The sequence below is a fragment of the Agelaius tricolor genome, unplaced genomic scaffold (assembly GCF_023055355.1).
Source record: "Agelaius tricolor isolate 1412-34295 unplaced genomic scaffold, bAgeTri1.0.p SCAF_6, whole genome shotgun sequence".
Classification (NCBI taxonomy): Eukaryota; Metazoa; Chordata; class Aves; order Passeriformes; family Icteridae; genus Agelaius; species Agelaius tricolor.
The window spans coordinates 52926705-52942703 of NW_027269266.1; the positions used below are offsets into that span (position 1 = coordinate 52926705).

General features: G+C 38.9%; 1 protein-coding gene across 2 annotated transcripts in view; it reads left to right on the forward strand.

Annotated features, from left to right (window-relative positions):
• Positions 1-14688, forward strand: part of AMPH (amphiphysin) — a 125848-nt gene extending 111160 nt beyond the window's left edge. For both annotated transcript variants that reach the window (XM_071429820.1, XM_071429819.1), the window contains 5 exons: positions 2166-2222; positions 7015-7152; positions 8294-8557; positions 10897-10998; positions 13521-14688. In XM_071429820.1, the coding sequence (XP_071285921.1) occupies positions 2166-2222; positions 7015-7152; positions 8294-8557; positions 10897-10998; positions 13521-13628 (669 nt within the window). In that variant the 3' untranslated portion in view covers positions 13629-14688. The remainder of the gene's footprint in view (positions 1-2165; positions 2223-7014; positions 7153-8293; positions 8558-10896; positions 10999-13520) is intronic.
• Positions 14689-15999: the final 1311 nt, after the last annotated feature.

A 15999-nucleotide genomic window follows, 5' to 3' on the forward strand; every position in this document is an offset into this window, starting at 1 on the left:
AGTGCAGGTGAAAAATGGGAGCATAAGGCCATTAAAAATATATGGCTCTCTTTTACAGGAGAGAACTGGTGTAGAATAGTGTCTTTCTGTTGAAGTCTCCAGAAGCAGATTTTTCTCTCTGGAACCAGGGTGTTAGTTCCCTAATGTTATTCCAGTCATCCTTTTTTCTAGGGCTTCATGCTCTAAAAGTGATACAGTTTATCATGCCTCTCTTCTCCATTTGTGGTTAACTCCATTAATCACAAAATCCCAACTTCCAGGTAATCAGAAAAGCAAAACCCTACTAAATTGACTAGTACACAATAGTCAAATTAGCTTCAGGAAATCTCAAGATTTGGGAAATAAAAGAAGCTCTCCTTACTTTCACCTTTCCAACTAAAATTGTGCTTTTAGTTAATGAGAAAACAGTTATTATTCAAAAATATGCATATGTGTATATTAAATCGTTCTGCAAAGATACCCAAAGCTGGGCTGGTGGCATTCCTACCAGAGAATATTGCTGGGGAATTACTAAGAAAATGAAAAAGGCCAACATGTTCCTGAGTTTGAAGTGCAAGATTATACTAATTTCTGAAGGCAAATTGTAAATAGAGCTGCTGGCAGAAATTCAGCACTTTTTAATAGTACAATTAGGGAAGTCATCTGTGTACGGACTTGCAGTTGGACATAATGCTTTTATGGGCAACAGTTTGCTCTGCTCTAGGAAAAAAAATTCCTCTGGGTGTCTCTGTGTATACATACATTACTAGAGTGTGAAATATTTATATTTTCCTGCTGATATTTGTTTTTTTTCTATTTAAGACCCTCTACAGCCTCCTCAAACTATAAAATTGAAGACCACATATCAGAGGCTTGGCAACTTAAGAAAAAAAGGAATTATTAATTTTTAAAATGTTATATAATTCTGCAATTTTAACGGGGATAAGGCTCTAAGAGATTTCTTTGGCAACACTAGTGTCAGCAGCTGCCCTGTCCTGACACCTGAGCATGTTTGGGGCTTATGACTGACTGCAAGCAATGCTAGGTTAGAGTAGAAAAAAAAAAAAGAGTGATAATGAAGTTTGCATGTAAGTCACCATTCTTTTATTAAAAAAGAAATATGCAACCATTTCAGCTGACACTTTAAGGAATTTTGACGTGACAGTTGTGTGTGAAGGCAGGTAGCTGGAGCTCTGAGTATGTGAGGTTTCCTGGCTCCTGACTGCCAAAGCAGACACTCCAATATACCATGACCCAAGTATGTTTGCATAACTTCTCTTCACCCTTACAGCTCTGTAGAAAAATCTGACCTAGCTGTGTCAAAATTTATTAGCAAAATTGATTTCCATAACAGGGCTTTGACTTGGTTTTGCTTAGCAGAGTGTCTTTAGAAATAACCATGTCTGCAGAGAGTCAAACCCAAACAGCTAAAAAAGCACTTCCAACCATTCCATACCAAACCTGAATTTTAATGGTTTTGACTGTTGACCTTTTGTGGAAAAAGACCTGGTGCTATTAACAAGTACTATTTGGGAGGAGCTTGTTACTGGTCAGTACATTCAATCATTTGAACACCTAAATGAGTGTCAGATTTGGCAAACCACTAATGTCTAATTTTTTAATGTCAGGTACTTGCTGCATGCACCACTGAATATGTGTGATTCTGGAAAAAAAAAAAAAAAAAAACCAAAAAAATCTGAACTTTGTGACCCAAGTCATTTGAACAGCCCCTTTAAATGAGTCCAACATGAGTGGAAGTAGTATTTTATGAAGTTTACACTGAGGCCCTGGTGAATTACAGAAACAGCAGCAGATAATAATGGAAACAGTTTGAGTCACCAGTGGCAGAAATTTGAGCTTGGTGGAGACTGCAAGGTTCCTTATTAAACAATTCTTCAAAGCTGGTGCTGTTATGAGAATGGTAGTAGTAAAAGTCAGATTGTCCTTAACGGTTCCAGTGGGATGATGATAACATATGTAAAGGGTTTGTTTTAGCACATAAATACTTCTATTTCAGATTATATGGGACAGTATCTTTCTGCTCGATAGTATATACTAGCTCATTTAGCCATTCATATCATTGCATCCATACATGGCACGCTTCCATTAGCTTGATTAATACCAATTTCTCTGCAGCCATTGCTTCAGCACGTGTAAGGTGATGACCATATTTCCTTTTTATACAGGAGAATGTTGAGGCAGGAGATAAGGAGACAACTGGAGCTGCCGAGAAGGAAAGCGAGGTACATATGAATAGACTTGAGTGTGGTTGTGCTTTGATATTTTGAACCATGGCAAAAAAATTGTCATTTGCATGTCATCAATAGGCAGGCCAGTACCATGCAACTGCGACCTAGCTGTGGTATGTAAGTCTAACACTGCACAGATATATCTCCACCCATGGCATATATTCTAACATATCACCTCTCATTCAATGCGGGATTTATTTTAGAAGCTGCCTATTGTAGCAGTATAGAGTGACAAATATTTCAGGGCAGCAAATAAAGCAGCTCCATGGCTAAGGGAGGTATAATGCTGTTTCTATTGACATTTGGAAATACGCTGCATAGATTCCCAGTAACTCCTACAAATTTCTGTATATTTGTTACCTAGTCTTTCTGTAAATTCCTTTATTAAAAAAATCCTATGGTTAATCATTTATTTTTCCTAGCACAATATGCACTGAGCTAAATCAGATACTTGGAAATAATCATGTTATGAGTTAGTTTCCTAAAGCATAGTCTGGCATTATTAGATACAGTTAAAATCAAATTACAAAGCAAATTCAAAGCTCAGTGACATACTTTAGGCTGTGCATATGTGGACTTGAATGATTGCATGTTGCTTATATTTCTTTAGGGGTTATTAAAGTACTTACTCTGAATCCTTGTATACTACAGTGAAACTACAATGTGTTCAAATGTGCACAGAGGGCAGCACAAGAGGATTGGCTGCATATTAAACTCAGGAATAGAAATAGGGACTGGGAAATAACTCCTAGGTATTAATCACTCAGGATTTGTATCTCAAGACTAGCAATCTATATCTCAGTGCTAGCAATCTGCTTTTTTTGTTGTTACTCATTTTGATGCCATGATATATACAAAAAGGTAATGAACTGGTTTCAGAACATGCTACATTCATCTGTCCAGGCTTAGGTTCATTGTCCTGCTGTACAACTGCATTAGGTCTGCTAGAGCCAAGGATATATTTGTGGCTGTAGGGCATACCAGTGTCACTTGGAAGTGAATTTGGGACTCACTGGTGCTGTATTCGTCACCAGCACTGCCATATCCACATGGAAGCCAGTGGAATTGCATTGGAAGAAAGTGCAGAGTGGGAGTGGTAGATCAAGCCCAGCTTGGCGTGGACTACTCAGTGCAAGAGAGCATTGTGTTGTTCCTCAAGCATTTCCTTGTCACTCCCAACAAGTCTGGTTCTAGAAGAAATATGCAAGAAATGCCTCATAGTTGTGCTAGCACTAAGGCTAAGTCTTAGAAATCTTCCCCCTTTATTCTGATACTACTTGTTCACTCTCTGAGAGTGAATTTGCCCATGTTCTGTTTAAAACAGCTGTTTAAAACAGTATTACTGTATGCAGAAGAGCTGCCATAAGAGATTCAGTTATTTGCTAAGCCAGTATTTGACTGTTAATGGAGCATGGTCCCTTTGCTACTCTGTAACTTGCATAACAAATTATTCGGTACTACTTCAGAATTTTCCAAGACTTTGCAACTGATGCATTCCCTCAAACTTGATGATTGGTCTCTCTTGACATTAGATAGCTTAGCTGTGATTATGACCAACTGTCATAAAAATTACCCATTCCTGTTCTAAATCCAGAACTTCACCTCTGGAAGATGAATGTATCTGAGGGAGCTCCTCTGGCAGACCCCAGCAACAGGCTTGGGCCCCTTCTTCTGGGCTCTATATTGCTACTGCTGAATCTGTGGCATTGTGTTGAGCTAACAGTAATGCTATGAGAGTACAACTGTGTGGATAAGCTGCATCCTGGGTAAAGAAAAATTCACATCTGTGCAATTAAAACAGTTGAGTGGTTCTATCACACCCCTCATTATACTGGATGATCCTTTTTTTTTGCCCCTGTGTGCTTGGTGTAATGGGACAGCTGTCCAAATTTCAATAATTTGAAATTTGGACAGCTAGAGATAGCTAATTTGGAGTACTATTAGACTGCCTAATGTTATTAATTACCTATATAAAAGAGATTTGTAGGATTGGTTTACAGTGTGAAGTAAGGTAATACAAGTAGCTGTATCTGCAAGGATGTGGTTCAGCACAGCTGGTTATGAATTCAGCCTTCTGCCCTTTTTTTTACTCTTCCATCCTAATCAAATATTTGAGGCTGATAGTGAGGTTCCTTCTGTGCTACCTCATATGCCTTTTTATAAAAGCTTTTTTTTAATCATCTAGCTTTTAATGGTTTCGTACACTAAGACACAAGAAAAATGATTGTGATTGTGAACTGTGGTATACATTTAGTGACTCATGACTGCATGCTGTGAGAGTATCACTCTCTTTCACTGTGGGGCATATGTGAGCCAATTCAGGTAAAATAGTATCCTCCTCCTTAGGAATCCAATCCATAGGAATCCAATAAGCAGAAAAGAAGTTGTTGATCTTAATCAGAATAGACAGCAAGACCAATTTCTGCAGCATGCTCTTAGAAATGCATGGTGTCAAATCAATCTGATGTGCACTTTATTTCCCACTCTTTCCTACTAACCTCTTCCAGGACTTTAACATTCACCATTTATTTGTGTATCTTCTTGGATCAAGACTGCTAAAATTGGTAATACTATATGAGTGGCAGACTTGCATGCCTTATAGGAGAAAATGTCAACATCTGACCTTCTCTGTTGATGTTATTTTCTCTTACAATAAAGCATGCTTCAGCAGCAGCAGTTTCAATTTAAATTAAAGTTGCCCAGTGATTTCTATAAATCCATACAATATTGTCTGTCTTCATGGATTCCAGGAGGATTTCTTTATCACATCAATTAATAACAGCAAATAGGAGTAGTGGTGAATATTTAATGTTGCTAAAAAGCAATGCCTGAACAGTGCCCTTGAACAGTTGCTGAGTTCGGCTAGTGAAGTTAGCTTCATCCACAGGGGAAAGATCAAACTGAGGAAATAAATAGCATCAGACTGTTCACTGGAGATCAGAGAGATTACTACTAACTGTGGCTTGACATTGGTACCTTGAAAAGAGGTTTCCTTCAGTGTTTTTTCTTTATCCTTGAGCCATCTGCTGTAAGGTAAAAATTCTGTCTTGAACTTAATTAGATTAAAACAATGAGTTTCATCATTTACCTTCAACCAAACCTTAAAATTAATCCATTTTAAGTATATACCAAATATGCTACCATAAGCAGTATATAGCAATGCAAGTGTTAGGGGGATGCATGAATTACAAGCATCTTGGTTTAAGACAGTTTAAAAGGAGAACACTGTGGAATGAGTTACCTCCCTTTATAAGTTCAACCAATCCCTTTCAGCCACTAAGAAATGAATAAAAGTAGATACAAGTGAAAAATAACAGTTTCTTAATAAACAGCAACAGGCAAAAGCCAACAATAAATAACTGCTAGATACAAAATAGCTAAATCTTATGAACCCGTGAGAACAAAGAGAGATCCAAAATGCCAGCAAACACCCTTTCCTGAGATAGCGCCTGACAGGGCCAACTGCATGGGAAAGACAAAGGGACAGGATGGTGTCCGATCCCTCCCAGGAAGGCAGGAGCTCATGGAGCAATTCCAGCGGTAGATGAAGACCCGACAGCCCCTCTGGGGTCAGTGCCCTCCTCACAGCAGGAGACAGCAGGGCAGGCAGGGCCAGGCAAAGCAATTGGGCCGGGGCCACTCACGGCTGAAAACAGTCTGGACCAGTGCCAGGGCTGCTCCGCTTCTGTCGGCGCGATACCTCGACTGCAGATGGGCACCTGCGGAATTCATCCCAAGGCAGCTCAAAGCCTCCATTTTCAGTCTCTCGAAGACAAGGAAGAAGACAAAAATACGGAAAGAGAACCCAGCAAGGGAGAAGCCTCTGCTTAAGCAAAGCCCAGGCAGCTAGCAAAGAAAAACCAAGCAGCAAGAGGGAGACAGCCTGCCCTGCTAGGGCAGACTGTAACAATGCCCACGATAGCGTCCTGCCCCAGTTTTTCCAGATGCAGGGTCTTAAAGAGACAGTAACAATTTGGGGAGCAGATAGATAGGGAATACAATAACCTTTTGAGTTACCCACAACAACAAGTAACAGTTTTTGCTGGATGAAGGATTTAGGCAGTTACTTTTCTATGCACTTTTCATCAGTTTGAATAAATCGTGCATTAACTTCTTAACACAGACTGATAAGAAATTATTCAGTCACAGCCAGGCTTTAAATGTATCTTTTTATGCTGACATAAGTATAGATCTTTGTGGTTAATTTTTTTCTGATACTTACCTAGATGTAGAATCTATTTACTTCTCCTAACATGACCTGATTTGTAAGTCTCTCTGTTAGAAAAGAAAGTGTAACTAAGATTACAAGATTTTTGAAGCCAGGCAAGGTCTGTGGTGAAGTAGGTGACTAGCTAGAGAAGGCTTGAAGGCTCTTCCCAAGAACAGACTCCATTAACAGGGTCCTGTGGACCCCTAGACATTTTGCAAGCTCCTCCTCCTCTGTAGAAAAATCAGTGGTAAATTTCTTCCACAATACAGCTGAAAGACAAGAGAAGGAAAACAGCTTTGACAAACAGTTACTCCACTCAGAACACCTGAGGACTCTGCTAAATGTTGCCTGGTGAGGTTTCATAAATGTCTCTCTCCCACCTTTTAATCAGTTTTTTTCTGTACAAGCTTGTCCCCAGCCCTGCTCTTCTCCATAAATCAAGAGGAACACCAGAGAACTCAAGACCATAGGTCAGCATCACACAGGGAGGTCACATAGCAGAGGCTGGCCCATGTTCTCTCCAGCAAGTGTCTGTAACTCATATCCTGAAAGGTCGCTCCCTTCTGTTGTTTTTAGGTGATGCCTGTTGGTGAGAGCACTGCGGTGTCAGAAGACAGTGCAGCTGTGGCAGCAGGAGCTGCCACCACTGAGCAGGAGGATGTTGCTGAAGGTGACAAACCTCAGGGAGAAGAAAAAGAGGCTGATATGTCTCAGGTAACTCATGTCAGTGCATGGGAGAGTGTGTTAGGGGAATCAGGACAGATTAAACAGCCTGAGAGAGGCAAGGCTACTGCAGCTCTGTGCCCCCAGGTTCAACCAATACAGGTTCAACCAGTAGCAAGATTGATGTTCTCTTGGGATGGCCCTAGAAAGGTCTCACACAGGGTATCCTTTCTTCTAAGTCCTTACTTTGGGTTGTGCCGATAACATTTATCACATAACAGGGCTTTCTGGAGAAATAGGCAGAGAAACAGTTTGATTTTTCTTATATCCTGGCATCATGTCCTATCAATAGCATTACTTTGTTTCCTGTAAGGCATGGTGGTCAAGCCATGTATCCATATCTGGCCTGCTGCCTTTTCCTCTGCAACCTCTGAGGAGCTGACAAACACCTGCTAGAGCAGACCCTGTAGCTGAGCAGCCAGTCACCACCTGATTTCATTGCATACTCTATTTCATCTGTGCTCCAGGATAAGATGGTTTGGAAAAGGATCTATGAACTTCCTTTTTTCAGGTTGGGTGCTACAACAAGTTTTGTTAAATGCTTTTTTGCTGGGATTCATGATTGGTCAGATGCTGCTTAGATTTTTTGCTTTCTCTGTTCCCAGTTCAATTGTTGTAAATCAGGAGAGATCCCTTCAGTCAAAGAAATAGGTCGTATTTCCTTGTTTCATCACCTTCTATCACTATAATCCTGCTGAATTCAATTTCCAAATAAAAACAGTACAGTGATTACTGGAACTACTGGCTTCACTCAAACTTGCTGAAACTAAAGGGCAGAGTGAAGGAAAAAGGTCTAATAATTTCCAGGAATGCTGAAAATAATAAAAATTCTCCGTAGGTAGCCCAAGCTACCTACAGAGCATTTTTATTATTTAGTGCAATAATGTGTAAAGTAGGTTTAGGAGGACTAAGGGGAGCAGTGACAAAAGGGAGGGGATTATTCCTTGACATTCTTGCACGAATACTGTTTTCTGTCTTAAGAATTCATGGTAGAGAAAAAAAGAAATTCTCATCCCCATATATGCCCTATGCAATAAACAAACGATAGTGTTTTCCTGCTTGAAATAAAGTACTAAACAGTTTTGTATTTATTTTCTGTGGGGGGGGTTGTTTTTTGGTTTTTTCCCCCCAGGAGAAGGTCAGCAGCATCCCTGCAGTAGTAATAGATCCAGCATCAAACAACGAGGGGGAGGGAGAACACGAAGTCATCATGAATGAGTCCAAAGATGCCTCAACAGAGATGGGTGCTCAGGTCACTGACACTTCTCTCAGTGAAACTTCCCAATCTGGAAATGATCAGAAACCTGCTGAAGAAATCCAGGCTGTACTTTCTCAGGATCAGCCTGTTCCAGCAGAAGATGCAGCTTCAGCAATGCCACCTGGTTTTCTCTATAAGGTCTGCTTCTCCATTCTTCTTTTAGATATCCCTAGCTTCTGTGGATGAGTCTTGTCTGCACAGGTAGTGTTGTGATATGTTGAGGGCAAAGGATTCGTAGTTTATCAGCCACATACATGCACAAATACATGCAGCTACAAGTGTAATACTGTGTTGCTGCTTCATAAATAAAGTCTGAGAAGATACATTTTCTGCATGCTTGTTACTGTGCATATATTACATAGCTGTAAGATTCATTGAAGTACAAGAACACTTGAATCTCACCAGATGACTGCTGAAAATTAATATATGGAATAAAACTGCACTGCTGCATAGTTAATCAGGAATATTGTTGATATATGCTAATTATATATCTGATATGCTAACAGTATATTTGATCTCTAAGGTCCCTTGCAAACCCAAAGCATTCTATGATTCTTTGATCGTTTAAAAAATGGCGCTTTTTCTGGCCTGAAAATCTTTAGTGGAAGTACTGACTCTATTGAAACCCATGGCTACAATTAATGGTAATGAAGCCAAAATGTCATTCAGTAACTTTACTAATAATATAAACTATTATGGTAATCAAACAGAAAAATTTAATGAGGCATAAGAGAAGTTCTTTCCTTGGCTGGCAAAACCCCCAGGGTTTCCTGGTTCACAAGGTTCTTTGAAAATACTTTTCATTTAGAATCATTGAGCAGCAGAAAAACTCCTTGAGGATGGATGAACTTTACATGCTTCCTACTATAATTTGCATAGTTCAGACTAATTAGTCCCATAGCACTCTCTAAGTATGCCATTCTTTTTGGTTTATTCTCATTGCTCAATATTTTCTGCAAACTTGAGGATAGCAGTAGGGTAAAGGTAAACACTATGCAACTCAAACATGCTCTCATAATAAATCTTTTGCTTTTCATCCCACTCTCTAGGGTCAGACATAGAGAAGGAGAAGCAAAATATATGCTTTCAATCTGGTTCCCAATGCCACTTTCTTTCATAATTGCAGAGTTATCGTGGAGCTGTCTGTGCATTGAGAAAATTAGACTAGCTATCTTTTAAGGAGATAAAACCATTTACTTAAAATGGTCTGTTACAATGACATGCTGATCTTGCCAATGTTTGAATGCTCGCCCCTTTGAAAGGCAGATATTTTTGGGCATATTATGGGCATACCCATCTGCTGGTAAGTGGGAGTTCCAAGGCAATCATGAAGTAGGGTTCCCATTACTCACCTCCTGGATCATCTATTGCAATGGGTACTATGTATCTGACTCAAATGTTTATAGATATTCACAAGAAGAGTAATACAACAATGGCCACAACAAGAGAATGAGAGAATATAAAGTTTTTGAGAACATTTCTCAATTTTATTTGTAAAATCCTGCCACCCCTCTTGCAGATCTTGTCATGATAATGGGGAATGGAAGGCAGTTCCTTACATGGGAAAAATGACAGTGACAGGCCTTGTCCAAGAGGCAGGACTTGTGGAATGCTGCATTATCATCTGTCCTTGAGATCTTGTAATCTCGGGGAAGGATCTTAAGTTTCTTCTGATAGTCTCAGGAAAAGAAACTATCCTTAACTTGTCCCTACTTCTAAGGAAATGTGTTAAAAACTGACATGAATCAATGTCTTTATTATCAATTTATGCCAGATCAAAGGAGGTGGTTCTATTATTGTGAGATCCCACCTGGAGTGCTGCATACAGTTCTGGTGTCCCCAGCATAAGAAGGACATGGAATTGTTGGAGCAAATCCAGAGGAGGGCCAGGGTTGATAAGAGGACTGGAACAGTGCCACCTCAAACATAGGCTGAGAAAATTGGGGCTGTTCAGCCTGGAGAAGAGAAGGCTCATGCAGAACTCATGGCAACCTTCCGGTATCTGAAGGGGACCTACAGGGAAGCTGGAGAGGGACTCTTCATCAGGAACTGTACAGGAACTGTAGTTCCTTGTAGGACAAGGAGCGATGGGTACAAATTGAAAGAGGCAAAATTTGGATTAGGTATTAGGAAGAAATTTTTACTGGGAGAGTGGTGAGACAATGGAACCAGTTGCCCAGGGAGTTGGATGCGGATGCCCCAACCCTGGCAATATCCAAACCAGGTAGGATAAGGCCTTGAACAACCTAGTGTAGGGTGTCCCTGCCCAAGGCAGGGGAGGTTGGGACTAGATGATCTTTAAGGTACGTTACAACCTGTTAGCATTCCATGATTCTATGATAATTTGAATGTACTCATCTATGGCCATATGTTTGCATAAAGATGATTTTTTTTTCAGTCCAGATTTAACAGGTAATTTTGTTGAGAAAATGTCTTCATTTAGATCACATCTATATGTGTGGTGTTTTTTTCTTTAGGTTGAAGTTTTACATGATTTTGAGGCAGCTAACAGTGATGAGCTTAATTTAAAACGAGGAGATATTGTGCTAGTGATTCCTTCTGAGACCACAGCTGATCAGGTAAAACCATGGTTCTTGCTTTTGTTGCCATTTTTATTTGTCTCAACTTTTTTTCTTACAGGTTATAGTTAATGGAAATGTGTATTCAAAATTATGTTCTTGTAAGAAAACACAAAGATTTTACTTATGCCTTTGTATGTACTTTCATTTGAGACTAAGTGGCACAATTGACTATACCTGAAGTCACAGGTACATGTTATTAGCAGGATCCGACCTCTGCATATTTTTAGGGCTTTTTTGTGCTACATTGTATTTTATACTGACACAAAGGTACACAAAGATTTCATGCAGAGGATGACCTACAAACTCTGTTACATTGTTCTATATCATCTTGTCAGCATTCCAGTAGAATTGATTACATGATCCCTAAATGTTCAGTTTTTATGTGTGATTTGTAGAAATAGTGCAAATTCACCCACAGAGAGCACTGAATGCACACAAATTGGGGTGTCCTACAGCCTAAAGGTGTAGAGATGGTGCTCTGTGTTAGGTGCTTCTGATAAGATAACCTCGCCCCTCGGAAGCCTGAATCTGAATTAAACAATACTTTAATTTAAGGCATATAATTTTGTTCTAACATTGTCTTTCAGGCGAATTTTTAAACAATTGTATTCCATATGTTAAATTGAATTGCAGGGAAATATGTTGATTTTGGCTGCTGCTTTAAAAGAGAAGACTGTACTGTACACTATTAGCACCAGCCACTCCATGGGCATCTTTTAGTGCCTGTAGTGTTGGTAAGGTCTCCCAATTGATTTGGGGGCTGAGAAGTGGGGGACTGGATCCTGCCTGATTGGGGGACTGGATCCTGCCTGATCAGGTAGCCAAGAGCACTGCTCTGAAAGAAGAATATCTCTTAAAACAGGCCTAAATACTAATTAAGCATATATGAGCCCTGAGAACTGTGTTTGAAATTGTTTTGCTGGTAGATGCTGTTTGAAGTTAGGTAATTATCAGTCCTCTCAGCTGTGCTTTCTTTAATTCAAGATACAAATTCTTGGCTTTTGTGAGTGGGGTTTTTTTACTTATTTCAAAACAAAATATTTACACTACAGCAGATACATAACTCTTTTTATTGGAATGAACTCTATTGTCCCTACTCAAATTATGCTGTCTTACCTCATAGACAGTTCAATTGATTTCACTGTCAGTGTTTGCAGAATAGGACACTACTCTAAGGATAGCAAAATATGGTCTCTGACTAAGTCTATTTTTCGCTAGGATATTGGGTGTTAAATACATGATAATGCTTGGTGAGTCCATGAAGTGTAATTTTTCTTCTGGGTATGCACTGAAATTCCCATTAGCATTAATTGAAGTAAATTGTGTGCAGTGATGGAGAAAATAAACCTTTATGTATTCATGTTTCTGAAGCCATTCTTTTCTTATATTTATTGCACATTACATATTTCCCCTTCATGTTTAACATCACCATAAAGCTCAATACTTTTGTCTTTTGCCCTATACTTTGTTGATTTTTATAAAGGCTTATCTTTGTTATTCTTTATTCTCCTTCAAAAATGACCTGTCTAAAGCCTTAATTCCAATACATCTGGTAACATCAACCTCCATTTGAAGAAAACCACCCCCACCCAGTGGCTTTTTCCATTAGACTTGTGTTGAAGTTATTATCCAGTAAAACTGTGTATTCCTTTCTACAGTCTATACTGCCTATGCTGAAGAGCTGCAGTTCCTCTACCTCTTAGATATTCCACATGCCTCACTTAAATGTACACAGTCAATGTCACATATAAGCTTGATTTGTTTTAATGATGCTTATTTGGGGCAAAGAGCCCCCACCAGCACACACAGCCACCCCATAATCATGATTTGATGGTGTATGTGGTGATCTGTTCAAGCTGTTTTATCTGCATATGTACTGTCTGTACAATAATAATATGACAACATTAGAAGTTCTGTTTGCCATGGCTTTGCTTCAGTTCCTTTTCTTTAAAGGAAAAAGATACAGAGTTTCTTAGTGAGATGAGAGTAGATTGGTCATTATTTAAAATACCAAATTATTTTATTCTAGGTAGAATTTATCACACTTGAGAGAATCCAGTACTTTCCAATATGAAATCTCTCTTTTGTTTGCTTGGACAGCTGCTGATTTGTTGATATTTTGCTTATCAAGTCCTGGTTTATGTTTCCAGGAATTTTTTGAAAAATAATTACATACTTTCTGGAGATAGTAACTCCTGAGACTGCAAGAACTGTTCTTTCTTCTGACTGTTGATACATGAATGAGAGAAAAAATATCTCAGAGGAAAAAAATTAGGATTCAGAACTATTCTTCCATCACCTAGATGGGCTAAAGGCTATCATGTGCTTGCAGTCACTTGGTGTCACAAAATTGTAGTCCGGTAGAACAGAGAAAATCATCTGTGCAAAATTAGAGGCAGCTTTTTAACCAAAACACCAAATCCTTTTAGCCATGTTTTTCTGAAACATCTTCAGTCTGAAGATCATAGTGAGGAATGGGATACCTAAAATTTAAGAGTCTCTGTCTTTTTTCTTTGCAGGAGGCTGGCTGGTTGACTGGCATTAAGGAATCCGAGTGGCTTCAGTACAGAGATGCAAATAGTTATAAAGGACTTTTCCCAGAGAACTTCACACGCCATCTGGAGTAGTTCTCCCAGGCAGACAAATATAGTATGAAGCTCAGTCAGTAGGTTTTTAACCTCTTTGAAACACAGGAGCCCACCTTTTTGTTGTTTAAGCTGTTAATGGTTTACAGACTGGTGCCAGACAAAGCTAGTTGAAACATATCAAATGAGCATGAGTGCAAACAGTTAAGCTGTAATTTCTGAAGCAGTACATGGGAAAAAAAAAACAGATAAAAATGAAATGTCCTTATTTGTTCACGAGTATGTGGCAACAGGTTTGTTTGTGCTTTGTCAGAGCTATGGTGATCCTGTATTTGATCCTTTCCCAAGAAATCTGAAATTAGCTTCCTCAATACCAAAACCTTAACTTCTCTGCACTAAGTGTATTGTATTCCGTTGCACTGCAGAAGATTTAATTAATTATCCTGTAGTTATAAGGTCAAACTATTACAAGTTCCATATGTTAAAAAGATAGTTAACTACTGCAACGTTTTTCAGTGTTATTTTTGAACATGCATAATATATATACACAAGAACTTATATGTGTATATATAAGTGCATATGGCTATATGCATTTTCACAACTTCATTGTAGCTCTTTGGCTGTGTAGTATCATCCAGTACATGCATTGCTCTTTCATTGTCTGGCATTACAGGAAACAGTTTTGTTCAAAGCAAAACTAACTACTCCATTGCCAAAACATGATACAATATGTGTGTTCGTAATGTGGAATTTTCATTCTTAGATGATGAATAACATCATGTTCAAAGCCGCTAACCTTTGAGAAGGCATGGCTCAGTCTCCTCTTCCAGCTGCAGTAGTTACAATGAGATAACCTGGAGGGGGGAGTTGTTATGATGCTAATCTATACTTTTTTATTTAATTGGCTGAATACATTTTCAAAAAAAACCAGAACTAATCTCTGAGAATAAATAAACACAATATATTTTCACTATATGTATTTATGCAGCATACCTTCACAGAACCTTTTAAAGTAAGATATAGATATCCTGTATCAAAAAGTCATCTGTAACTTATGTTTTCCAGTGCTGTGTCATTAAAAATAAACTTTTGGTCCAAAGAAGCTGTTTCTTCTGTGGTGCTTTTGAAGTTTTGTAAGAAGTCCATATAATTTATGCGTTGTATTATATAATCTAATCTTAATACCTCTTTTTCCAAAGGAATATAGCATAACAGGTGCAACCTCTAAATTCTTGTTCTCAACCTAAGTTGTGGCTAGAGTTCCAAAAAGTCTGAACTCCAGCTCAGTATGTCTCTCTGCTGCTCTTCCTGTTCCCAGCTCTGACCACCAGCTAATATCTGTCCAGTAAGAAAGGGAGATTATCTGTATTTAACCATCACTCAAGCTGAAGATCTCTGTATCTTATTGATTCTTCACTTGTCCACTTTTTTCATAAGTAAGTTTTCTATAAATCTGCTCCATTATGTTTGCTGAGGCATGGAAGCTGCAAATACTTAGGAATATCTATATTTTCCTTGGAATTCAGTTATTTTTCATTAAACATTTGTCATCTCGTATGCAAACAATATGTGTTTCTACTCCATTCCTAATTTGCTAAATCTCAGTTGAAGAAACTGTGCTTCTTGAAGAAGAGGAGGGTTGATTTTCTCTGTTTTTCAGGGTCTCTCTCATTAGGTTTCAAAGGTAAGTCCAATGATAGCTGTGTTTTGTGAAGAAGCTGAATGGCTCGGTTGTGAAGGCTGGGATTTTGGACTTGAAATATCCAGTGAGTCTAAGGAGGTTACAGGAAAGCATTCTGGTTTTCTGTTCTTTCCTTCAACAGGTTTGATCTAGGGCCAAGGATCTCTCTAAGGACAAAGCTTGCTTTTGGTTTTCTTCTTACAATAAATTCCAGACTTCAGCACACCATTTTGAGGTGGTCATAGTAACCTATTACACTTGGTTTACAGTGATACTCGTGATAACCTCCAGGATAGCTTCTTGCTTAACTGTGTCTCAACACTTACATTTCAGTAATGGCTGCTCTACATATCACTGGAAAAGCCCAGCACTGTACAGTGGAGCTTCATTTTCCCTGTGGACACCATGTCACCACTCTTTGAAAGGGACCTACTGTCAAGTGAGATCGTTATGTGTGACAGTCCTAACCCTAAGGTCATTATGATCAGACCAAAGCATTGCTATGATCAGCCAAATGCATTATTTTACCAGGTGTCCATCACATGCAGTTACTATTATTAGGGGCCCTCTTGGTTTTAGGAGTATTGATGTCAAAGTCAAACACCTTTGGTCTTGATTCTTCTAATCTCCTTGGTCACAGCACAATGTGACAGATTCACAGAGGGTTTTCAAGTACACTTAAGATTGTACATAGATAGGAAAGGTCTCTGGCCTACAGCAAAGAGCTTTCAT